General features: G+C 42.1%; 1 protein-coding gene across 2 annotated transcripts; it reads left to right on the top strand.

Annotated features, from left to right (window-relative positions):
• Positions 1–1,028: 1,028 nt before the first annotated feature.
• Positions 1,029–13,513, top strand: LOC119220968 (uncharacterized). Of its 2 annotated transcripts, XM_062560233.1 has the most exons (7): positions 1,029–10,314; positions 10,683–11,030; positions 11,102–11,300; positions 11,568–11,791; positions 12,067–12,214; positions 12,317–12,426; positions 12,756–13,513. In XM_062560233.1, the coding sequence occupies exons 2-7, from the start codon at positions 10,773–10,775 to the stop codon at positions 13,062–13,064; spliced, it is 1,248 nt and encodes a 415-aa protein (XP_062416217.1). In that variant the 5' UTR covers positions 1,029–10,314; positions 10,683–10,772; the 3' UTR covers positions 13,065–13,513. The 2 variants fall into 2 exon arrangements, with proteins under 2 accessions (XP_062416217.1, XP_062416218.1); XM_062560234.1 differs by having other exon boundaries at positions 10,258–11,030.
• Positions 13,514–25,375: the final 11,862 nt, after the last annotated feature.

The raw sequence follows: 25,375 nt of genomic DNA, 5'->3' as shown, positions 1-25,375 counted from the left end.
CTTCGCTTTCCGTCCCATTAGAACTAGCACAATCTTTTTTCTCCTTTCTTTTACGACTAACCTCCTTTTCCCTACGCACTTTCCCTACCTCCTCCCAATCACTTTCCCTCCTCCCATCACTTCCATTTTCCTCCATTCCACTATACTCCATACTATCCTCCTCCTGTCTCCCCTGATGCAGCTCCATTTAAGTTTTTATTTATTTATTTATTTATTTTTAATTCAATCAAGAGGCTGCGGGTGTGTGATAGCACCGCTACCGGACCTATACAGGCCGTCGGCCGATACTATCCCACCCCACTTCCTACTCGATTTAACTCACCCACACCGTACACGTATACACTTTGTGTTCCAGCCAGCAAATAGCTGCTTCCTTCCTCTCGCTGTTTTTCCGCCTCAAACACAGCCCAAACCGTAAACTCGCCGCTTGCAACTTCTCGCTTCCGCTCAAACCAAACTTTTCCACCGCCCGGGAAACTCCAGCACCGTGACGCGACCGCACCCCATCTCCTGTCCTGCTCACTGTATTTAAAACACAGGAGAGACAATCAGGCTGATGCTCCTCAGCTGTGCTCGTTAGCGGCCGGCACCGTTCCCTGAACCCCTCCTCCGAGTTCCCCCCCCTCTGCAGCTGAGCTAATCACACCCCACCACCACAGTAATGTCCATCAAAATGTCAACCTGCTAGTGGTGCTAGATGTAACGTCAGCAGCTCACTTAACTAACATCAAAGTGGCAAGCTGCTAGTGTGACTATTGTCAGAATTTGTTTTGCCACATCACATAAAGCCAAGTTGCTGCAGTCAAATAAAGTTCCAAATGTCACACTCACTGAAGAAAACATGTGCAGATGATGATGGTGTCCCTCACATGCCTATTTTTAAACCAATGAAATGCGACTCGCAAACATTTGGGAGGTTGTCAGAGAGTATATTCCTGCTGCACCAAAGCTGGCGAGACCATATCATGTTGTCACCTATCCTGATTATTATGTATCCTCCACATCGTCTCTCCCTCCTTTAATCTCCTTCCACTGCGGTCGGCACTGGCGGTGTTGGTCAAGCTTCCTCTCGTGGAGAGCAGTGCACGTGCAGGGGACACACGTGTTGTGTGGTGGCAGACACAAGCTCATGTGGAAGAATCACCGTGGGCTAAAAATAAAGCGCAGGAGGAAGGGAGATGAGCCGGAGAAGACAACTCAAATAGACATTTCTGGGGTTATTTTTACCCCATTGGTCCCTCCGCTGTATCCCACCGTGAGTTCCTTCCTGTTTCATATTCTTCTGTTTCGGTCTGTCTTTTTGGCATATTTTGTTCTTGTTCAGTTGACTGTGACTCATGGTCATGAAGTAAAAGCTGCCATGTTTCTCCCCTCATTAACGGGGCCACATCCCGACTGCTGCTGCACAAGTTCAGCTTTTTGGCGACAAATCACTGCAGATGGAACATTTGCAAGGAACAAAATTTGGAACTTCGGCATGAACATCGGCGAGAGACAGACATCACCGTTACCATGGCAACCAGGAGTTTATGTGGTAGACTGGGTCATTCATTCCCCTCCACCATCCATCAGCTTTTTAATCGAGTCGTTCACTCATTGACGCAATCTGTTTTCTTTTGTGTTCTTCCTATCTTTTTTATCTCCCTTGCGCATTGATGTTTTCGGGGGACTTGTGAGGACACTGCGGAAGAACAGAAGCTGATGGAATCCACTACATTAGTGCCAAAATCCATTTAGTGATTTGAGTCTGAGCAAAATCAGAGAAATCTCAATACAAAGGTGTTTTATTGCAGAGAATTTCCGTTTCAATTTTCTTATTATTTTTCATTCTCTGGAACAACCTGGACAACAACTTGACAATATTTTTTCTTTTGAATAAAACCAAGAACCGCCGGACAACAACTTGACAATATTTTTTCTTTTGAATAAAACCAAGAACCGCCGTTGGAGGTATTTGAATGACATTTCCTTCAGCAGTCAATCTGTGAAAGAAAAAAAACACCTGAGTAATGGCTGGGAGAAATGCAAACGCTGTAATGACTGCAATTATTTTTATCATAGTCACTCAAACACATTTCAGCACTCTGCAGCACTGCAACATGGTCCTGTGTGTGTGAGAGGGAGACCGTGTGTGAACATTAACTTTTAATTCATCGCAGTAAAGCTTGATGCCGACGCCATCCACTCTCTCTGAGCACGGTTCCGTTTCTCCTCTTTGTTGACCTTATTCTCACTTCACCTCTTTAGTTACCGTTTCTCTTATCCGCCCAGAATTTTCCCTGAATTTTTAGTCCTCCCCCTGTGTGCACGTTTCTGTTCCCTTTTAGTCGTCTCCCTCCTCAAAAGTCCCTGATATCCTCACTTACATCCCTCCAGATCAGGTGGATTAACTGTCCCCTGTCGCTTGTGTAGCAGCTTCAGTCGGAGGACACATTTTTAATGATATACTGAAACAATCAATTGATACATAATCCGACGGATGTGGGTTGCGAACCGATTCGCCATTTCGTAGTTTGGTGCCAACAGGTAATTAGATGCACACGGTGAAGGTTATAGGGAGAGATTGAGTGGGTGGTTAGAAAAGAAAAGAAAATGTGTAATGTTCTATGAGTGTGATGAGATGTTGTTTGATTCTTGTCATCTTCTATCTTTTTCAAATACACACGCAGGACTAAGACACATTTAGTCTCAACAAGGTCAGCAGCAGTAGAATGTTGCTGAAGACATTGTGTGTGTTTTGTCGCAGGGCAGAAGTGTTCTCCTTTCATTTAAGACTAGTCACGGTTCTTTGTTTGGTAACAGTGAAATGTTGTGGTAGTGATGTCAATTTGTCTGTCTGGGGAATGTTTAATTCATATGTGTGCCACAGATGTGCAGGAGGCAATCAGTTATTTTAAGATGCATCTTATGAATAGGAAATGGAATTTACGGTAGTGCAGCAATCTCCTGATGGAGTTACCACAAAAATCAGCGCCTAAATGTAGAACCTCTCTCTCTACTTTTCGCATGAAAGCGATCAGATACGATTATTATTAAATTACATACAGGAGATTATAACGCCACAGAGGGTGAAGAGATTTCATTCAGCTGGCAGACAAGATGTCAAATTGAACAAACTGCCATTTGGACATGTCGAAAAGGAAGAGATTCGGTGAGAATGCATGAGGTAGAGGAAGACACTTATCATCAGGTTTTAGAGTAGAAGGGATTTTAAGTGTGAAAGTGAAAACATTCCTGTAAGAAGTGACTTTAAGCAACTTTAATAATGAAAACTATAACGTGTCAAATAGTGCACAGATTTAGGCAAAAATAGGCTGTGTGAATGACCCCTCAAGTGAAGCGTTTTTTGGGACAGGCAACACAGCTGTGGCATTGTGGGTAGAAAGTATAATGGTGGAACAGCATCATAACAGTTCTATCAAACACAGGACATTTTATTAGGATTTTGCCACCAACTGATATTTTTAGGAATTGTGACAAAAGCAAGTCTTGTTTAAGAGCAACAAATGGGTCTGCTGTTGCTGTAGAGCACATATGTCAAATTCGCAGCCCGCGGGCCACATACAGCCTGGCGGGGCGTCCAGTGTGGCCCGCCGGAGTGTGTACGCCGGGTGAAAGCAGTCACGTCAGTCCGCGAACCGTCGGCCGTACCATTTGCCGGTCGGAACGTCAGCGCACACTCCCCCCAGTTGTCATGGAATGACCAGGAGACTGACGGGAGTTAGTTGAAATTAGTTTATTGCACAAGAGGATCCACACTGCAAAAACTGATTTTTAAGAAAGTAAAAAAGCCTTGCATCTAGATTTTCTTTCTTATTATTAGTCTAAAAAGAATAAGAATCTTGCCAAGCATTTTTCACATCAGAAAAATTGTCTTATTTTGATGAAATATATCTTAATTTTTCTTAATAAGATTTACCAACTAATATCAAGTTAAATTTAACTAGGTGTGGACATATTTTGCTAAATATTCCAGCAATACGATTATCGTCCTTATTTTAAGATTGAGACCACTTCCACAACTTCTCAATTTAAGAATCTTAGGAAATGACAGCAATTTATTTCAAACATGAAAGTATGCAGTTTGATTAAGAACAATTGTATTCAACAGCCAAATACAGCCAAAAACATAAAATGTCTAACTTTTCAAGTATATCTGAGCAACAGCTGTTGTAATGACAGAATAACAGTGCCTTTTACAATGCATCAGATGAGGCTTTGTGCAGCTCAATCACATCCCTGAGGTAATATTTCATTGGGACATAGACTATATCCTTGTGAGTAAAGCTGTAATATGGAGTGAAATCTACAAGGTTATCAACAGATACAAGCTCCGTTGCTTGCGCTAAGTTTGGGATCTCGATTTGATATGCCATATAATCTCTATCATAACAAATGGTGTTGTACGGCATGAACTCAAAACAGTACAATGATGAATTGATCACATAGATATTTCTTAAAAGTCCAAATTCGGGCAGATCAGAATTAACATCACACACAAATAATGACTTTTCCCGTATGTATTTGTTGCCATTTAGATTAATCCATTTTACAGACACAGCATGGTTAACCTCATCATTTCCAAGGAAGGCTCTTGTTTTTTCTTTTAAGTATGACATGTTTGTTATTTCTGATTTTGGTCCCAATGTGCAATCATTTGAAAAAATGGGGTGTTCAGAACTACTTACATTCTGACAACATTCATACATTTGATTATGCCTTATTAAGGATTTGCAAACATTTTTAAAGTTTAGTTTTGAAGCCCACTGTTTAAAAAAGCAATGCTTTGATTCAAATCTCATGCACATATGACGAACCATTGGTCCCAGTTGCTTAATCTGAGATGGCACATGAATCAAATAATGTTGCTTTGGAGTGATGTTGTTATCTGGGAAAAGGTTCTTCATGTGTTTTAGGTGCTGTTCAATAAGTGATTTTAATGTGTTGATAGTCTGTACACTAATAACAGGAGCAAACAAAATATGAACTATCTCTATCAGCTCAAGAATGACTGTGTGGTACTCACTACCTTTTACTGCATCAATTAAAAATGGCAGAATTTTAAGAAGAACAAGCATTTGGCCCGAGGACTGCTTTAATTTATTGTCATTGGATGCTAATGTGCTGTAGCTTATAGGGCTTGGTTTATCTCTGACATCATGTGGAGAATAGGGAAATGCAAGTAATGCACCATTGAAAATATCCAAGTCAAGTTGCCCTAAAAGTACTAAGTGTTTCATCACACACTTTATTTCTAATGGGGCAATGCCTTCCAGTATTACGTGCATGATGTCTTGTGGTGTTTGTTGGATCAAGTTAAAAGCCGGGAATTCTACTAGTTTACTCCTTCTGTTGATCCCAAATGTAGTTTTTAAACTGTTTCTAAGACACTCCGTATTGGCCTTCTCAATATCACTACACTGCCGCATATGTCTCTCTATTGTTCTTTCTTCAAAGTAATCCTCATCAAAATACAATTGCATGTCCTCAAATGTACATTCACATTGCCTACATTTCTTGAAAGCAAAACCAACACCTTCTTTAAAACCACAAAGCTCATGCTGAGCTAAAGTGTCCCCACAAATCGAAAATAATGCTCCATATATTTCACGTTCACCATTCCCAATTTGAATTCTAACACCTTCATAAAGCCTTACCAGGTCCTCTTGAAGCCGTCCCAAAATTGCATCAACTCCACATTCAGACAGTTGGCTCTTCCTTGCAATGGCGAGTAGGCGAATCGAAGCCAGTTTTGATCGATATTTTGGATTAATGTTTCCAAGTGTATAGTAAAACATTACCAACTTATTCTTGGAAGCATGAGACCCAAGCGGATTGCAAAGTTCAATGTCATCAGAGTAAAGGATTATTTGTAAGGCAGAGGGCCGGGCAGAAAATAAGGGGTGTGATTTCACGAATTCACCATCTGTAATGTCATACAAATAGCCACTTCTGTATTTCTGTGGCTCATCTATCATTGACAGGACTTTTGGATGGGACAATAATTGTTCCAGACTTTTGATCAGAGGAACATAGTGAAAACATTTGGGTCTGGTAGAGAGGACTCTTTTTGCTCCTTTTTTAAGAAAGCAAGCAGTATACCCAACAATAACTTCCTCTGACTCTACAAAATGGAAATGATCCTTAATCACACAGTCCTGCCTGTACGTTGTTGAAACAGAGGCAAACGGATCTTCCAACTGGTCAAATACTGCCAGAGCCTCCTTTTCAAGTTCACTTCCCTGATGTTGATGGAATACTCTTTGTAGCCGACTCCTCAGATTGGTCACCAACAAAGCTTGGTACTGTTGCATTGCTGCCACAACATCATTCACACCAGTCTGAAAAACAGGGCCAAAAGGACAGATGCAAATTACATTACATCAGAATAGTCCAATGTAAAACATTTTCATTTTGTACTAGCCTTTAGGGCCAGATATTGCACCACCCTTTCAATGAGCAATTTTAGAGGAACGTAAACTACAATATTTATTTTTTAAAAAGGGGAAACAATTCACTCATCAATTGAATGATGGGGCAATTAAACATAATGCCAAATACATGTCTAATTTAATATGCAAAATCTAATTTGTGTTGGGCAAAAGAAAATGCACATGTTTAAAAAATAAAACATTACAGAGATGTCCGTTGTATTACAGTAAAAAGAAGCTGCAAAGGGAACAGACTAAATGCACAGCAAAACTGAAAAAATTATCAATGCAGATGAACTACCCTTGAGAGAGGCTATAATTAATTTTGAGAGGTAAGCTTTATAGCAAGAGCACTCCAGGCTTTGACAGTTGATAGACAAATGTAAATATTATTTAATGATCAGATTTGAGATTGCAGAGGATCACCAAAGACTAAATTATGTTAATGTTGCATGCGGACAGACCTGCGAAAGATGGTGTCTTTCTCTTGCACTCAACACAATAGCAGTAGCTTGTCTGGTCAGAATGTCCTGGCAGGAGGCATCCTTAAAAAAGAACAGTCAAATCAGATGCGTCTAATATGTTCAAGCATCTTTTGGTCAAATGTGTGAGGAAATGAACCTGCTATAATCGCAGTATTGGCAGATTGTATGGGAGCAGGGGGCTGCTAGGGCCAACTACAGTTCAAGATCAAATATGAACTACTGACCATGACCAACAACAATATACCCAGAAAAATCAAATGACAAGAAGATACATGGAGCATTAGAAAAGATTGTTATTGTGTGCTAAAGAAAAATATTTACATGCATACCTCAGATTGGTGTGATTTAGAGGGGCCATCTGCAGGCTCACTTGGCAAATCTGGTATGTTCAAAGCTGTTTGTATAGTACAGTCACATGTCTGGGACATAGTAGGGTGCCGTGGAGAGGTGAGTTTGCTGTTGTCAAAGCCAGAGTACAATGACACTGAATTGTCAAAAGCCCCAAAATGCTCGCCGATGACAGGATCAGGACAGGGTTGCTCTCTGTTCTCCACCATTGCATCCTCCGTTGGTCGCTCTACGTTATCCACCACATTTTCTGCTGGACTCTCTCGGTTTTCCACCATTGCATTAGTTGGCCTGTATTTGTGGACATGAAAATATTAGAAGAGCAGGGGCCCAAACTTATAAAAGTCTTTGTGCATCAAAATACTTTTGCTACATTAGAATAATGAAAGGTATCGGTTTTAAAAATAACTGAGGAAAGGGTTGGATCAAACATTACAACAACTCACATCATATATGCCCATAGCCTACTGCAACTTTGACATCATGCATTTAAGGCAGTATTTCAAAAACATTGGTAAATCATTAGTTCCGGTGTTCTGTCGATCTATGCTGCCTTGTCGAAAAATGCTACCGTAGCGCAAATCGATGGTAGGGTCTATCGAGTCGCGCTTCCCTATCAAAATAATGAATTATTATGTGTTCCCATTTCGAATTGTGCAGGCAGGCTGAATCCCATAGAGGCATAACTCTAACAGTATTGACATCATATGCTTATTTGACAATATTTTGATACTTTATTGAATATTTCAGTGGTGGCGTATTCTGATAGACAAATATACCCTATCAAATAATGCTCCCCCAACACAATCATTATATATTGCACCACTACTCACTCCATGTGCACTGTCAGGAGATAAGGAGCATATTTTGATATTCTATTAATGTATATTTATTGAATATTTCAGTGTTTTTACCGCATGTCCGACCTGCTAGGTTGCATAGATTTATGGGCGGGGAATCAGACCACAATTGTGCATGCGCAGAACCGATAGGTAGCATAGATCGACAGAACACCGGAAATAACCTTGCTCTTTTTCAGTGTTAAGTGCAATATATTATAGCACTTAACGTTAAAACATCCACGAGTCAAACTTGTAAAGCATTCCCCGTATACTGGCACGCCTTTGGGGCGGCATTGAATCATTATTAAATTAAAATTACATATTATTGAGCAATGCGCGCCTCACCAATTGAAAACCGCTCACTTAAGTAACGCATAGTGATTTACCTATATGCCCACACGTTGTTAGTGTTTAAATCCATCGCTGATGTGCGGTCCAGTCTCGAGGTGTCCATCCTTCTTCCTCCCCTTGAGTTTTCTTCGAATATGATACCAAAGTGAGTTGTAGACACGATATTCTTTGCTACAACCATCGATTCCACAAACGACACGGAAATCTGGACTACGACTATGAGCCGAATTGATATGACTCAATAAAGATTTGAGGGTTAGACCCACAAAAACAAAGCAGATAACGCAACGCCAAATCATGATTTTCTAGTTTAGCTAGCTAAGCTAGCTGGCTTGTTGACGCAGATAAACAACCCTGTTCCCACTTCCCAAACACGCACAGGTCTGGGTAACGCCAAAGCGTAGCGTCCCCTTGGGGCGACCTGTTTGATTTATCACATATACTCATCAAGGGAAAGTGTCTATAAATATGTGTCTCATAAGAGCAGCAACCAGTCATTAATCAATGATCTCATACATTGGGCTTAATATTGATTATATTTTAGTAAAAATAATTTTTATTAGGAAAACGGGGCAAACTTAAGCTGTTTCGGCCGACCGCACCCCTGGCCCTACCCTGAAAATGGTATATTCCAAATGTGGTCGCGCCATTGTGTAGAGAATTGGGCGCGCAGCGTTTAACGGCAGTCTTTGGATTTCCAATGCAGCTACATTTTGTTTGCTGCAGGAGTTTTAGGAATTGCGGTTGAGCTAATGGATCAACTGGACGAGGTTGCACTTGCTACACTAAGAGGTAAGATATATTAAATCATCTTTTCCTAAAACTCGTTTTTATTTTTGAACCTACCTTGCTATGTTGGCCTGTGTGCTAAAACCCATGTTAGCTAGCTAGCATGGCTGAAGATATTCTTATTAGGGATGGCCCGATACCATTTTTTTTCCAAACCGATACGAGTATGTGTATTTACATTTGTGTACTTGCCGGTACCGATACTTTCGGTAACATAGTGCGCGCTGGCTGTCACCCGGCGGGCCGCGAGTTTCACGTATGTGAAAAGCACTTGCGGGCCACATAAAATGACTTGGCGGGCCGGATTTGGCTGTGAGTTTGACACATGTGTTTTAAACTATCAATCTGATTAATTTCGAGATGCATTTTTTTACAATAAGATGCGTTATCTGGAGCGAGGGGCGCCCGCTCATTTAAATCCGCTCGAACCAACTTTCGGTGGAGCGACGCGGTGCACCGGCGAGGGGGAAGAGCCACCTGGGACACGGCAGGAAACGGCTGCACCCGGCGTGCGGAGGGTCCGGGCCGGCCTGATTATTTAAAATCTTTCACATCGTCCGGCGCTCGTCCAGGATGCGCTTAAGCACCTGTTCACACGTAACCCCCCCCCCTAAAAACATTTTCTCATCGAATCTACACGATTCATGTAGGTCACCTATTTTGTTTTCAAAACGGCGATTGAGCCCAAACCGCCGCATTTCAACTCAAAATAGGTAATGTACGTGAATCGTGTAGATACGGTACAGGTGTCTTAACGGTCGTTATCTACCGGACCGAATAGCAACTCTGATATTAATATAGCTTTAATAAATATACCATATATAAAAACATTTTTGTGTTAGCACTGGGAAAATGTTGACTGGAGCAAAATCAAATCAAATTTGCCCATAATTGAAAAGCTCAGTATTCAGTATCTTGGCACTAACTGTATATTTTTCTATAGCTGCCAGGATTGGTGAAGACTTACTGCCTTCCCTCTCTCGAGATGAAATCAACGATCTGTTTCCTGGTCCTGAAAACTTTCACAGGCGGCGGGCAATATGGCTTGCTGTAAATAAAGATAAAAAGGTCAGTTCTATGTTATGCACATTAATTTAAGCTATGATCAAATGTAGTATGGCCTACAGTGCATCCAAGTGCGTCCATACATCTATGTGACACCATCAATTTATGAATCTTTTCATTTTAAAATGTATTAGCCAAAACGTTTAGTCAGTTTAACAATAGTGTAAGTCCTTCAGCTTGATCTTTGTTTTTTCAGGGCTTTTGCAGAAATAAGTACATAGATTTGCTGTTATATAACAGTTTAGTGCTATTGCACAAGGGTGTCGTTGGGCTTTACATTTTGGATGGGCCAAAGAGCAAAACTAATTGTGTGGTAATATATTATGACAGAAAGTTATCCTATGAAATATCTAAATGTAAATGTATTTTAGGTGGAGACTGCTGCGGAACTACCACTGCCATCAGTGACTGGAGGCAGTAGTCTTTCACAAGAAGAGCCCAAAATTTCTAAGTTTGTGGTTATGTCCAGCCCGGAATTCATAGTTTACACAGACAGTGAACTTGAACAGGTGCGACGTGCCTACTTTGAGCAGAAACGGATGGGGACTGAGAACATTGTGGAGTTATCTAAGGAGCTCTTCTGCCGGCTCATAAGAAACACCATGTGTAATATGATCGCAATTGCAAGAGCTACAGAAGATGCCAGATATCCCACCAAACCAGAGGTCAATGCCATGGCAAAGCGGTTGGTGGAGTATTATCCGATGGTACAACACTGGGTATGTATTTTTTTATCTCCCCTTTTGATTGTGAAAACATTGTCTGAATGTTTACTGTTTTTACCTGGCAGGAGTATGTTGCCAAAAAGCTCATGAAGAGGCTTTCAAATGTAAAAAGCCCAAAGAAGGCTGTTCCTCCTGCAAAGAAACAACGGCAGGAAATCGAGGAAATGACAACGAGTGACTACGACGGGGATTCGAGTGCTTCTACGGTCATTCTTCAGCAGTCCCCAGTCAGAGCCAGCACCCCAGTTCAACACCTGAATAACAGTTATGAGTCTATATCTTTAACTTAATACACTTGTTGTGATGCATTTTAATTTTGAGATGTGTGGGAGAGATTGCTATGCTAAATCTACCAACAAAAGAAAATATAGTCCATGGGAAATGCAATTGCCTTGCAAAAGTATTAGTCAATCTTTTGACTTTTGTCATCCCAGGACTGAGTCCTGTTACCTGCTATCGTCTTCCTACTTAATTAAGAAATCTAATGTTGCTTTTTCCCTCTAACCCCACCCTCTATTTTTATTCTTTCAGGTGGTTCGGGCGACGTCCTAGACAGCCAGAAAACCCAGGCAAGGCACTACACGACACTGCAACAGATGTGCCGGTCCAACAAGCCAAACAAAGCTTCAGTAACCCATTTGCTGAACTTGGAGTTTGAGTCAAGAAGACTCTTCATAACCTCTGACACTCTAAAGGAGCAAGACCGACCCAGCAAGATTCTGGAGGCCTATTCTTGTTTCAAAGACTTGGATCATGTAAGTAAATCCCGTCGTATCAAGTTTCTACCTTTTTGTATAGCTTTCGATACAGATTTGGGGCCATAAGGGGCCTTTTAAAATAACAATTTCTTATGTTCACCACCACACAGCAAATTACAATGTATATAAAACCATTCTTATTTTTTCATATGTAGTGTCTCAACTGTGCACTGGAAAAGCAGTTGATTTTATTTCTTATTGTACATTTGTATAGTCACAATAAAGGGCATTATGTTATAACCATTGGGTTTTGTTTTGTTAATGTCTTTCAGGTCTTAGATGAGTTGCAAAGGATAATACAGCCAAACAATGCCCACTACGTCTCAGAAATGAGGAATAGATGGAACGACTTTTTTTCAAAGGTCCAATTTTATGGGGTGATGAAAAAAGTGATGAAGCCCCCTAAAACATTGGATGGAGGTGAGATCACTGTATACCTTGATTTGTCCACGTATATATTTCTGAGATCTCATGATGAGTGGTTATTCACACTGCCTTGTGTTGTGCTTTCTGTCAAAAAAGTGGAACATGCCACTGCTGTTTTCAGAGCCCTGCCACTGCTCTTTCCATCCAGCACTTTGCCACCGAAGAAGCTAGGCGCATGCAGCGACGCGGTTTTCCATGTCCTTACGGTGAGACTTGAAGTATATAATTTCAGTTACTCATGCACACCATGTTAGGGCTGCTTGATTATGGAAAAAAAAAACATGATTATTTTGGTCATTATTGAAATCACAATTATTCAACATAGAAAATATCCGTTTTGACAAACAGCTACAAGTTGGACAACCATAATTCGCCTTTAATGTCCTTGCTCATTTTACTAACAACAACAAAAATACAAAAAGGAACATTACTATGTGTTTTCATGTTGGTTTTGAGCGATATGCACTTATCTGTTTAGTCCAGGAGCAGGTTTGTGTTACTTGTGATTTCCTAAACTTCTGCTCTTGTCATCTAGGCTTCAGAGAACCCAGACACGTACTTGAGCAAGCGGCCCGTGGCTTGTCCAGTTATGCTCGTCTGTGGGGATAACTGCATGATTGCAATTGGAAACACACCAGTGACCACCTTTGACAGGAAGAAGTTTGATGAAGGCCTCCTTTACCTTTTGGGGTATTATTATTGTCTGCACCTCACTTATCCAAAGTTCATTTCCACCATGCTCTCAGTATTGCAAACTGAGGTTCTCCAGGACTCCCTGCATGACCAAGATTCAACTGCTTCCTACAAAAAAGCCATTGCCGAGTGGAGGGCCTTCATTGAGTGATTGACTATCTCCAACATTTCTTTTCAGTTTGAGAGTCAGACTCGTTAGCCGCGTTTGTTGATGTCATTGGACGTCCTTTAATGAGTAAGTGCATTACTCTGAGAAAATTGTTTCTGTTCGAGGAAAAATATGTTGCTGTCAGTATTCCAGCTGAAACGTTTTATTTTTATTCTAACTGAAAATATGCAGGTATTCCAGCCTCAGAACAAAGTACTTGGTATTGGTGTGATGGTCCTGGACTCAGTGAGGGGATTGATGGATGCAACACATGTTGTTGAGTGAGAAAGAACTGCATTAAAGAAGTAAATGCTAAAACAAGATGCTTCTGTTGACTTAATTTGAGACTATCGAACTTGGTTTCATTGTGCTGTTTTAATATATTGTCATAAACTTTTTTTTGGCAAGTTATTAACCTTACTTCAAGGTATTATTTCTTAAAGTCAGCTAAAATAAATTAACAAAAGGCTTATTTTAAGATTTTTGCTACTTATTTGAAGATATACATTCTAATGGTCAGCTAATTTAGAGCCTAAATTCCTCATTTTGAGTTACTCTGTCTCAAATAAATTGCTTGTATTAAGCTGAGTGCTTAAATTCTAGACACATTAAGATTTTTCAGTGGCTAGACTTTTTTTCTAGTTTTAAGAATTCTAACATAGTCAAATTGTCTAACCCCATTGGCAGATTTTTTTGCTCAATACAAGATCCTTTGACTAGATTTAGGAATATTTGGCTTATTTCTAGAGTGGCCTTTTTTGCAGTGCAGCAAAGCAGAACTTCAATTGATGAGAAGGTATTACGATGAATGGTCCAAGGTTTCTTCGAAAGGAACGAGCGAGTCTCAACGTCGTGCATCAAACAAGACTAGACAAGGAGGGAATGTGCCTGTGCTGTTTATAAAGGTGGTGAACTGGTGACATGGCGTAATGATGTGCAGGTGCGTGTAATCAGTACTGTGGCGATAGTGATTGGCAGAGAGGGTTGGGTGATGGGGAATGTGAATGAGTGGGTGGAGTGAGTGTCAGTGAAGGTGGGACCCTGACACCAGTCAGCCGTACCAATTGTCAGTGGCTCACGTTCGGTCGAAATGGGCAGTATCTGGCCCGAACCTGAAATGAGTTTGACACCCCTGCTGTAGAGGAATGCGGGGGTGGACACACTTTTATTTAATGATTATTGTTTTGCCAGCCTTCGCAACTGATGAGATAGATATTTCCCTCAGGAGTTGTGGAGACCAAATACAGAGCTAAAAGGAACATTTTACCACGCGGATACAGCCATGACCAAAGGCATTTGTGATTTTACTTTGTATCCGGGTAAATAAGCATTTATTCGCTCACAAGTAACCACAGGAACTGAAAAGTTGATAATCTGTCAGTGTTGTGTTCATAGCTAGTTTTTGCAACAGTGGAATCACACACTTGCAGAGCATCTCTATGAATGTTGCCAAGGAGAAAGGAAACTTCAGCCAATCCTAATTTCCAGAACAGCTTTGGGAAAGTAGAACAGCTTTCATTGTATCTTCTCCCAGATGGCTCTCAGAAAGGGGCCGATAAAGTTTGGCTTTCATTCACATGTGAGGATGAGAAGGTGAGGAGAGAGCAGAGGAACCAATCGTCGGTCTAATTTATTATCATATTGGGTGTTGGACTACAATTATTACTAGTGTTTAAAGATGGGAGTAGTGTTGGTTGCTATGATGTGAGAGAAACCACGCAACCACCTGCGCTCCCTGAACACATCGCAGCGAGGAGCAGACGAAAGAGTTTTATTTTGCAACAAATAAGCGAAGGTTACCATATTTGGGTAAAGAGATGAAACCTCTTGTGAAAACTGTCTTGAATAGATAAGCCCGTTTTCACAAGAAAATTACTTTGTCATCTGAGATATTTTACGGAAGAAGTACCATACTCTTTGTATCAATTCTTTGTGTCACTCATGGAGATGCCTCAGAAGACTGAACAAAGTCTGAATTTGCCTCCTTTGTTTAATATCCTCACACCTCTTTTTTTAAACCCACATTTTTTAAGTGTGGGCGTAAGAAACAGTAGGTGTAACACACCACAGGAGGCAGGAGTAGACCCAAGCGCAGATTTATTCAGCAAAGGTACAAAGGGAGTAGGCTAGACGCAGTGGTGAAAGTAAGCCAGTACTGGCCGGTTTTCTTTCCGGTGCGCCGTACCGGAAAAAAATTACGACACACGCACAGGCCCGTCGCGACAAGGCAAGCAAAACAAGCAGTTACTTAGACAACGACTGGTTAAGAATAAAATGCAACGACAAACTGTGTGAGCGCCCCTTTGATAGTCAATGCAGTAAAGTGCAATGACACTGTTATCGGGATCTCCCTCAAGAGGCCCCTCTCATGATCTGTGCTGCTGGCAAAATACAAAACCTCGTTGGTCGGCAGTCATCATGAAGCGGAATTATGCTTCAGGAAGCCAGAAAAGGAAGAGGAGAAAGGAACAGGAGGATAATAAAAAATAAACATAGTGGTAAGTGATGAATTACACTGGATAAAATAGCTCTACTTGTCTTGGTGTAATTTTTCAGCAGGTAGGCTAGCAAAAATATGTTTATGTTAGTCCGTTAGACAGAAACTTAGTTTTAACTTGTCGCAGTGCTGTGTCCCGTGTTGTTTGAATAGATCGTTTAAAAAAGTGTTTAAAAAAACAAGTGACATTCAACTGTCATTCTAGCGGGAGCGGGACACATTTTTTTCTGCCCAAATCAACAAAGCTGCCATATGATGGCACTCGCATGTGCTGTACCTGACTGCCATCAACGTGCACCTGTATTGAAAACAATTTAACCCTCACCCTAAACACTTCTAAAACACATTGCTGCCAGCGCTGTTTATCATAACAATACTTCTGTACTGTTGCTAGCCCGGGGCTGTGTCAGATCATACTACTAAATTGACTAAACTAAGCTTAAACCCTTTTTGACCGCCAAGGGTGAATCACTAAAGTAGGACGTGATCGTAAATAAATTAACAGGTTCCACCATTGTTATTAGATCTGGACGAGCGGAGCGCTTGGACCCAGAAGAGGCTAAATGATGTCACTGACGTCACACGTGACGTATCATAGTACCACCAAGAAATACTTTCACCCCTGGCTAGACATATCCAGTAAACAGGCAGGAGGTCAACATCCAGGAGAAGGTAGATGGGTAAAGGTACCAACAAGGAGTCGTCAACATGTCAACTGTAACCGATACCACATTGACTTGCTTGGTAATCATGAATCGGCCGATAAAACAAGGACTTAGCTTCTTGGAAAATGCATCAGCCACAATAAAGAATATATTCTTGGACCATTAACGCCCAGTGCATTAGTCTTTAGTTCTAGTTATACACTCACCTAAAGGATTATTAGGAACACCATACTAATACTGTGTTTGACCCCCTTTCGCCTTCAGAACTGCCTTAATTCTATGTGGCATTGATTCAACAAGGTGCTGAAAGCATTCTTAAGAAATGTTGGCCCATATTGATAGGATACCATCTTGCAGTTGATGGAGATTTGTGGGATGCACATCCAGGGCACGAAGCTCCCATTCCACCACATTCCAAAGATGCTCTATTGGGTTGGGATCTGGAGACTGTGGGGGCCATTTTAGTATAGTGAACTCATTGTCATGTTCAAGAAACCAATTTGAAATGGTTCGAGCTTTGTGACATGGTGCATTATCCTGCTGGAAGTAGCCATCAGAGGATGGGGACATGGTCAGAAACAATGCTCAGGTAGGCCGTGGCATTTAAACGATGCCCAATTGGCACTAAGGGGCCTAAAGTGTGCCAAGAAAACATCCCCCACACCATTACACCACCACCAGCCTGCACAGTGGTAACAAGGCATGATGGATCCATGTTCTCATTCGGTTTACGCCAAATTCTGACTCTACAATCTGAATGTCAACAGAAATCGAGACTCATCAGACCAGGCAACATTTGTCAAGTTTTTAACTGTCCAATTTTGGTGAGCTCTTGTTAATTGTAGCCTTTTTTTCCTATTTGTAGTGGAGATGAGTGGTACCCGGTGGGGTCTTCTGCTGTTGTAGCCCATCTGCCTCAAGGTTTTGCATGTTGTGGCTTCACAAAGGCTTTGCTGCATACCCTGGTTGTAACGAGTGGTTATTTCAGTCAAAGTTGCTCTTCTATCAGCTTGAATCAGTCGGCCCATTCGCCTCTGACCTCTAGCATCAACAAGGCATTTTCGCCCACAGGACTGCCGCATACTTGATTAGATAATTGCATTAATGAGAAATTGAACAGGTGTTCCTAATAATCCTTTAGGTGAGTGTACATCCGGCTAAGGAATACCAGGGGGTTGTGGTCGGTGTATACCATAACAGCTGTTGCACTGGAACCCACATACACTTTCGAAGTGTTGCAAGGCCAGAAGCATTGCTAGGGTTTCCTTCTCTATGGTGGACTAATTCAGCTGCGGACTCTTGAACTTGACCGAGTCCGCAGCTGATGTCGTCTGCTCCATCTTGAAGCAGCACCGCTCCAGCTCCAGTAGCACTTGAGTCCACCTCAGGCTTGAAGGGTTTGGTGAAGTCAGGGGCCGCCAGTACAGGAGCACTACAGAGGGGAGATTTGGCACAATCAAAGGCATGTTGACAGTCGTTAGTCCATGCAAAAGTTTGCTTTGGACTACCCAAACGAGTGAGAGGTGCTACTACCACAGAATAATTTCAGCAGAAGCACCGGTATTCCCCAACCAGTCACAGGAACCGCCGGAGGATGCTGGGTAGGACAGGATAGCATCCACTTTTTCTGTCACAGGGCGCACTTGCCCACGGCCAACTTGCTATCCCAGATTGGTCACCACAGCCTTTCCAAACTCACATTCTGCCAGGTTCAAAGTCAGCGATGATTGAGCGAGCCGGGTAATCAGTTGTTAGGGTATTTATGTGCTCAGTCCAGGAGAAGGAGTACACTACTACATCCAAGTACACATTACACTTTGGAATGTCACCCAGTACCAGATTCATGAGTCTCTGAAAGGTGGCTGGGGCATTGCACATCCGAAAAAGCATTACTGTGTACTGGAGTGTCACGGTTTGGGTCTTCTTCCTGTCTTATTTTGTAGTTTTCTTGTGTCTCGTGTCTCTGGGTGAGCTTCACTTCCTGTCCTGTCATGTGATTGCCTGATTGCTTCCACCTGGACCGCGCGGTCCAGGGTCCCCACCCTCCCTCCCCTTGTCTGATTTTCTCCGGTTCTGCTCCCCTTTAGGACCGTCTGGAATTCGGTCCTTGAGGGGGGGGTTCTGTCACGGTTTGGTCTCTCTTCCTGTTTTAGTTTGAAGTTTCATGTTCCTTGTGGTCTTGGGTTAACTTCATTTCCTGCCTTGTCCTGTGATTGCCTGAGTGTTTCCACCTGTGTCCAATCACCTGCACCTCCCTTGTGTATTTAAGCCCCGTGTGCCTGTTGTCCCTTGTCGCGTCATTGTCTTATGTCGATGGTGCACGTCCTTTGTTTTTGAGATTGGTGAATAAAGAGCACCTTTTGGATATCTGGTAACTCCTGCGTTTGAGTCCTGCCTCCTTCCGCCTGCAACCTGCTCCAGCGCCCACACCTGACATGGAGGAACTCATCAGGTGTGACAAAAGCAGAGATGTCAGAAGCTCTGGGCGTAAGAGGGACCTGCCAGTATCCCTTCAACAAGTCTAGCTTAGTGATGCAGGTAGCTGCACCTATGCTGTCTACACAGTCCTCCATAAGAGGCAACGGAAATGAGTCTGCCACAGTGACTGCGTTGACCTTACGGAAATCTGTGCAGAAAAGCGAAGAACCATCCGACTTGGGGGTCAACAGGCAGGGAGAGCTCCACGAGCTCCGACTGGGCTTAGCCAAGCCATGTTCCAGCAGATACTTCATCTCCTGCTTCATAAGCTCCCTCTTTGGCATGGAACAACAATAAGCATGTTGTTTAATTGGAGAGGCGTTAAACTTCAACATCGTGGTACGTGAGGGCACATCTCCGAACACAGTCAGGTGAGACTGAATTAGCCCCTGCACATCCTTCTTTTGGGAAAGATAGGAGAGGGGAGTATCAAGATCAGCCAGTATGTTGGAGTTAGACAGTCTGCCGCACTGCTGGAGGTCAGCACGCAACCTCAACCGATCAGTATCATCTGCCACAGTGGACATCAAAGAGCTGGATGGGCATGGGTTCAGGCTGCTTCCTGTTTGGATCCTGGGCACCTCCCCTGGGGTGAAACAGCTTCCGTATTTTGACATGGCATAGACAGGTTTTACGTCTCCGGTCAGGAGTATGGATGATGTAGTCAGTGTCACTTTCCTTCTAACTACATATGGGGCAGCAAACCGTGCAGATAGGGCAGGACAAAGTGTAGGTGTTCTCATCCCCAAGGGTGAAATGTACGTTCCACAGCTTTCTGGTCATAGTGCCATTTCATACCATCCTGCTTGAATGACAGAAACGTTTTGGCTACCAAACAGGCACGGTGTAGCTCACGGAAACGGGAAACAAAATCTAGCACATTGGTCGATGGGGACGCATCGCCATTCCCAAAATGTTCCTGCAGCACTTTCAATGGGCCCCGTACGCTATGGCCAAAAACTAGTTCTGCTGGGCTGAAACCAAGAGACTCCTGCTTGACTTCTTGGGCACCAAAGAGTAAAAAGGGCACACCATCATCCCAATCCTTCCCAGTCTCGAGGCAGTATTTATGCATCATTGCCTTGAGGGTCTGGTGCCAGTGCACCTTGTGACTGGGGATGGTATGGACTTGAGACCACATGCTTAATACCAAGGTACTGTAAGGTCTGCTGGAAAACGGAAATGGAGCCCCTCAGTGGCTTTAAGTTAGGTTTAGCCGCTACAGTAGGGTTGCTCACAAAATGTTCCACATTAAACAGAGCCATATCCTGGACGAGCCCCCACTTATGTTACGGCCTGCCTATCGCGTCTAGGGGTGTACAGGTGTAACACACAAATAAATAAAAGGTAGCCTTAGCAAAGGTGGAACAACAGAGATAAAGAAGGTGTGAGCAAGGTTTGTACGATATTGACGATAATTTATTGTCAGAGACTCAACAAAAATAGACAACTGAAACGGAAGCAAAAAACATCAGTGTCTCCCAGGCCAAAAAATAAACAAAAAACCCACAAGCTAGAAAGCAAATTATTTCTGGCCTACTGTATGAAAATGAAAAACAATATTGACCTCCCTGTCTATCCACAAAACAGGACAAAAATGGCAGAGAACCCTTACGTGCTTCCGAAAAGAAAGGTTGTCTGCACTCAGACACCATATACAGTATGCTTGTTCTCAGGAAGAGACCACAAGGAGAAGACGCTGCTTCAGGTCATCAACCTGAGGGTTAATTACCCCACCCTCTTCATAGGAAAAGGTGGAGTCACGTCAGGGGACGTAACAGAGGGGCCCTTTTTCAATATGCGTTCTTGTGTGGTCTTTTGTTCTCGTGGTATCGTGAAACGTCATCAGTCGTAGCCCGAGTACTGTTCCAATTCGAAAGTCCGCATCTGGACAAGAACGGTCATAATACCCGGATGTGACTCGCCCGCCCAGGCTCGTCTGTTCTTGTGAGAGACAAATATCTCAGAATGCCTTTCAACTCAGCAACAGGCAACAACGACAGAGGAAAATAAACACAATTTTATGTCGAAGTTTATAAATACTACTATATTTTAGTAACGTAATTTTATGACTGAAGTTAGTTAAAAGCTAAAAAAAAAAGTTAAAGCAACTTTTATTGTTACAATCTGCTCCGTGGATGGAGATTTGAGGTGTAGTTAACGGACAGTCAGACCGTCCAGCACCGGGTGGTCAGCTCATCTCAGCCCACAGAGAGCAGCCTGTTTTCGGCGAGTCTTCTGTGAAATGCTCTGCCGGTTTTCACGTCTCCGTAGCTGTTATACATTAGATATTACTGTACTATAATGAGTCTTCATAACTTTTAATGTGGTGACTGATGTTGTTCACCAGTAACGTGTTTGAGGACAGAGTTTAGATTCATAACTTCATTTTTAAATGTAACTTTAACGTATTGTCTGTATCCACAGAGTGCAGCTTGTTATTGTCTACCATTGTGCATTAAAACTAACAATGTTTTGATTAAAGGACATGAGGAGACAGTCATCGAGACTCTGAACTGGCAGCAGAACTTAAGCTTCAAAGAAGCTCTGAATTATAATAATAATAATTAAGTCAAAAACTAAATTAAAACGTATTAGCAAGACCAGCTGACGTGGTGACGTCATCAAGTCAGCGGCTGTTCCAATTGCGGAAATGTCCGTTCTCCGTTCTCCAGAACCCGTGAGTCAGGACTCCCGAGTCTGTCTCCTGAGTCGATTCTCGCGGGAACGCAAGTCCGTTGTCGCAGTTTTAGGTATCGAGAAACGGCCAGGGATTAAGTAGAAGCTGCATGTCAAGTACAAAACAATTAAACCGCGAGAAGTCAGGAAAACAAGTTAATAAAAATGAAAGGAAAAAACAAAAAACACTCACCGAGCAGTTTAACCGCAACAAAACTACAAGGCGGCGAATATCTAAAGTGGTCAAACAAAAGCCCAAATATAGGCTACAAACGACCACGCCTTGTAACCAATACGCTCATATTACCAGAATACCGGCGCTCACTAATTAGGCAATATGCCTATATCACAAGCTATACAGCGACACTTAACTGTATTCTGATAGGCAAAATGTTGTCCAACTACCCTAATTAACTATACAGAAAACCGAAACAAAATTCTAAATGCCTATGCATCTTCAGTGGCTTACTCAGCTCGAGGCATTCGGGGGCCCCCTCCTGAGATATCCACCAAAATAAAATAAACATCGACTAAACAGACAGCCATAATTGCCCACCAGAATACTCACCAACAATTTGTAGCTTTCTAACCTTATAGTCCGATTTAATCAAAATATAGATCCCGGACGAGCCCCCACTATGTTACGGGCGTTCGGACACCACCCTTAAAATGACGCAGAGACGCACACAACCAGCTCGCATCAAACTCATCTAGGGGTATTTTATTTAAATATATAACATATTTTTGGTAATTTACTGATATCCCAAAACAAATCAACAGGAGCGGATGGTTCTCCACCGCCGGGTTGGCGGCTGAACGGCAATCTTAAGCACGGTCAAGCTGCGACTCTCGAGGATCTCCTGTACAAATGGTCCAGGAAGCCTTTTGTAGCCCTGTCACAGGCTCCGCTCAGGTGTGGCTCATCTTCAAATTAACACATGCACACACAACAGCATGTAGCAACGAGCACCAGAGCTGGGGGACGTAACATTATCTTACACATCCCTGCTGCTGTGTGTGTTTTATATCTATTTGTCTCACTGTTTATTCAGAGATGCTGAGGTTTTGCATCTGGATCAGCGTTTATTGTGATATACTGCCTTGCCATTTGCTTGGTAATCTCTGGACCTCCATAAATCCTTGTGGGGTCTTACCAATGAGCTCGGGTGTCTCAGCAGGATTTAAGAAGACATTTCCAACTCATCATTTTCATCTGATGCTCCTCCCCTTATTTCTGCATGTCTCAAACCGTCTTTCATTTTGTTTTTGTTACCCAACTCCCTCTTTTCTCATCCTAATCGGTTCATTTTGTTATGTAATGATTCTTCAAAGTAATGTGTCTAATGGACGATGGCCACCCCATAGAATATGATGATTTTGTCTTTAATTAATTCATTATTATATTATTTCTTCTTAATTCTACATTTTATTGAATAGAAATATTTAAATCATATCTTCACAGTGCTGATCTGAGGTTCTGCAACCGTGCATGTCGTGGAGAGGAAAGAGGAAATCTTTCACTTGCAGCTATTCTGATGCGTTCTTAATTGTGAAGGGGACTTTCTAAGCAAACATTTTTAGTTTGTTTTAAACGTTTGCTTGTGCGTGGTGTTAATGTGAGTTCATTAGTTTGTCCTATGATAGAAAAACAGATGTAATCTCATATCTGAAATTTAAAGTTGATAAAAATATGTCTACTGGCTGGGAGTTGTCAAACACGCAGTCTTAAGATCTGTAGCCTTTAGACTTTCATGCAAATCATTTGGTAACTATGGTAACGTGCATTAGAGTAATCCTTGTGCGTGCAGATTTTTCAGTCAGAGAGGTGTTGGGTTTGTTGTTTGCCTGCTTTAAATTTAGTGAAGCGGGTTGGATAAACATCCTACACCCGAGTAGCTCTGGATTAATTGTTTACTACAGTATTTTAGGGGTTGTCCAATAGTATTTTCTACTATGTATCAAGTGTCAGAGTATGTGTGTTGCAGGCAGGTCTCATCAGAATTTAAACACTAATTGATCTCATGCATGAAGAAAGTAATGAAGGTTTCAACAAACAGCAATGCTGCAGAGACTCAGCTTTAGAACATCGCTGCAGTGCTCTGATCATTCTCTGCTCAACCCAGTCTCACAAAAAGAAGCGTAATAGCTAAAAGAAGAGTCAATCAATAATGGACTACTTTCTTAATGCCTACATGGCTTGCTTGACTTATTTGACTTATTATATTTACAATTTGCCCTGAGGCAACAGAACTAATTCAAGTTAGAGGGTGGGGGCATACATTTTAGTCGGTGAAGTCAGCAACCCGGGTGCAACAAACCCTGTAGTGCAATAAAAGTGAAGGCCGACGCGTGAGGTGCGATCCTGGCTCTTCGGGATCGGGCCCACCATTGGCTATAGGACCCCGGAAGATGGTGAACTATCCCTGGGCAGGGCGAAGCCATGCCGGTATGAGCATGATGTGCAAATTGGTCGTCAGACCGAAGTGTGGTGATAGACTAATCGAACCATCTAACAAGTGGCCCGATAGGGGCCCCCGGACCGTACACCCCGTGGTCTGCCCTGAAGGGGACAAAGGACAAACTGAGCTGACTTTCTCTTAATTCAAACTGTACAGTAAAGGTTTATGGAAATATACATGGGCATGGAGGAAAGGGAAATCACGAATATAATGGCATTTTGCTGACTTCGCCTTGAATTATCTCAAAAGGTACACAGAAATATTTGATGGAAATGTACATGGTTATGGGAGGTCAACCTGAACTAGGATCAAGTATCAATAGAGTGTTAGCCAGCTTGGATCTGGTTTAACCCTTTTAGTTCCATAGGCGTTATTTAGGCCTCATGCTCGAAATTGCATTTTTATGAAAGCATATTTATGAAAGCAAAAGGTTTATCTTGAAAATTCTTGTTGTCATGATACAAGGGAACATGGGTAAGTGTGTTTCGATGTGAAAATCAGTATATATGCTTTTATATTTGTATGGCACACAAAAAAAAGATAAACTTAGTTTCGCTTGGGAAAAAAACTACTTACAGGGGCTTTACCCCCATAAAACTTAAAGGACGAAGCCTGGAAGTCTCTTTTATGTTAGCCTAGTGTGTGAACAGTACATATGTAAAGGTTTTACTTTGTTTGAGTAAAGCAGAACAAATACAGAGAGGCTTTAGTGGAGGCCTCATGACCACTTGACATGCAGTTTTCATATCTCAGCTGTTTCCCGGCGAAATTCTAAGTCCCGCCTCTCTATAGAATCGTCAGAGCCAATAGAATCGAGCCAGACCCACGTGGGATAGAGCATCAGCTTCCCTGGCAGGCAAAAGGAGGAAACGTGTAGAGCGAGAAATTATTCTTTGTCTTATTCTTTTTATATAATTTCCTATGAAGGCAGTCAACAGTGTTGGTACAAAGTATTTCCTTGTTTAGCCCTGAAAAGATCTTGAATTCAGCGTTTTTCTATCATGACTTCTATAGTACAAAGCGTTCCTTCTTTCATCTTTTTCAGTTAATTCATTTCAATTTCCGCCTTCTGCTAGTACTACAGTTTAGCTTCAAGGTTTTCCCGGCAGTGTATTCTGCTCTTAACTTCTAGGTAATTCATTCAGTTCACACAGTTCAGCAATCAATTCTTCCAGTCATTCATTTAAGAGTATAAGCAGTGCGGTTGGCTTAAATCCTTATGTAATCATGCTGTCAGCATTCACAAATATTTTCTTCAGTAAAAGCATTTTCCAATTAGGTTTGATATGGACTTAGCATGTGGGCGCCAGAAGAAGCGATAATTCTACAATAAGTCTGTCGATCTGTTGCATCCTAGAAACTTTAACAAACCCCTGTGGTACAGTTGTTAAACTGGTGGTTCTGGAGCGATTCCAGGTCCCAGAGCAGCTTACCAGTCCCAGCTTCTACCCACAGCCCCTGCCAACCCTCTTACATAACCACATACACACACAGTTGGTTGTCACTTTCTTATGAGTGGACACAGTTTGCGTCCTT

Source organism: Pungitius pungitius, chromosome 21, assembly GCF_949316345.1.
Source record: "Pungitius pungitius chromosome 21, fPunPun2.1, whole genome shotgun sequence".
NCBI classification, from domain to species: Eukaryota; Metazoa; Chordata; class Actinopteri; order Perciformes; family Gasterosteidae; genus Pungitius; species Pungitius pungitius.
The sequence above is the reverse complement of the archived record's forward strand: the minus strand, read 5'-3'. Positions and strand labels throughout refer to the sequence as shown.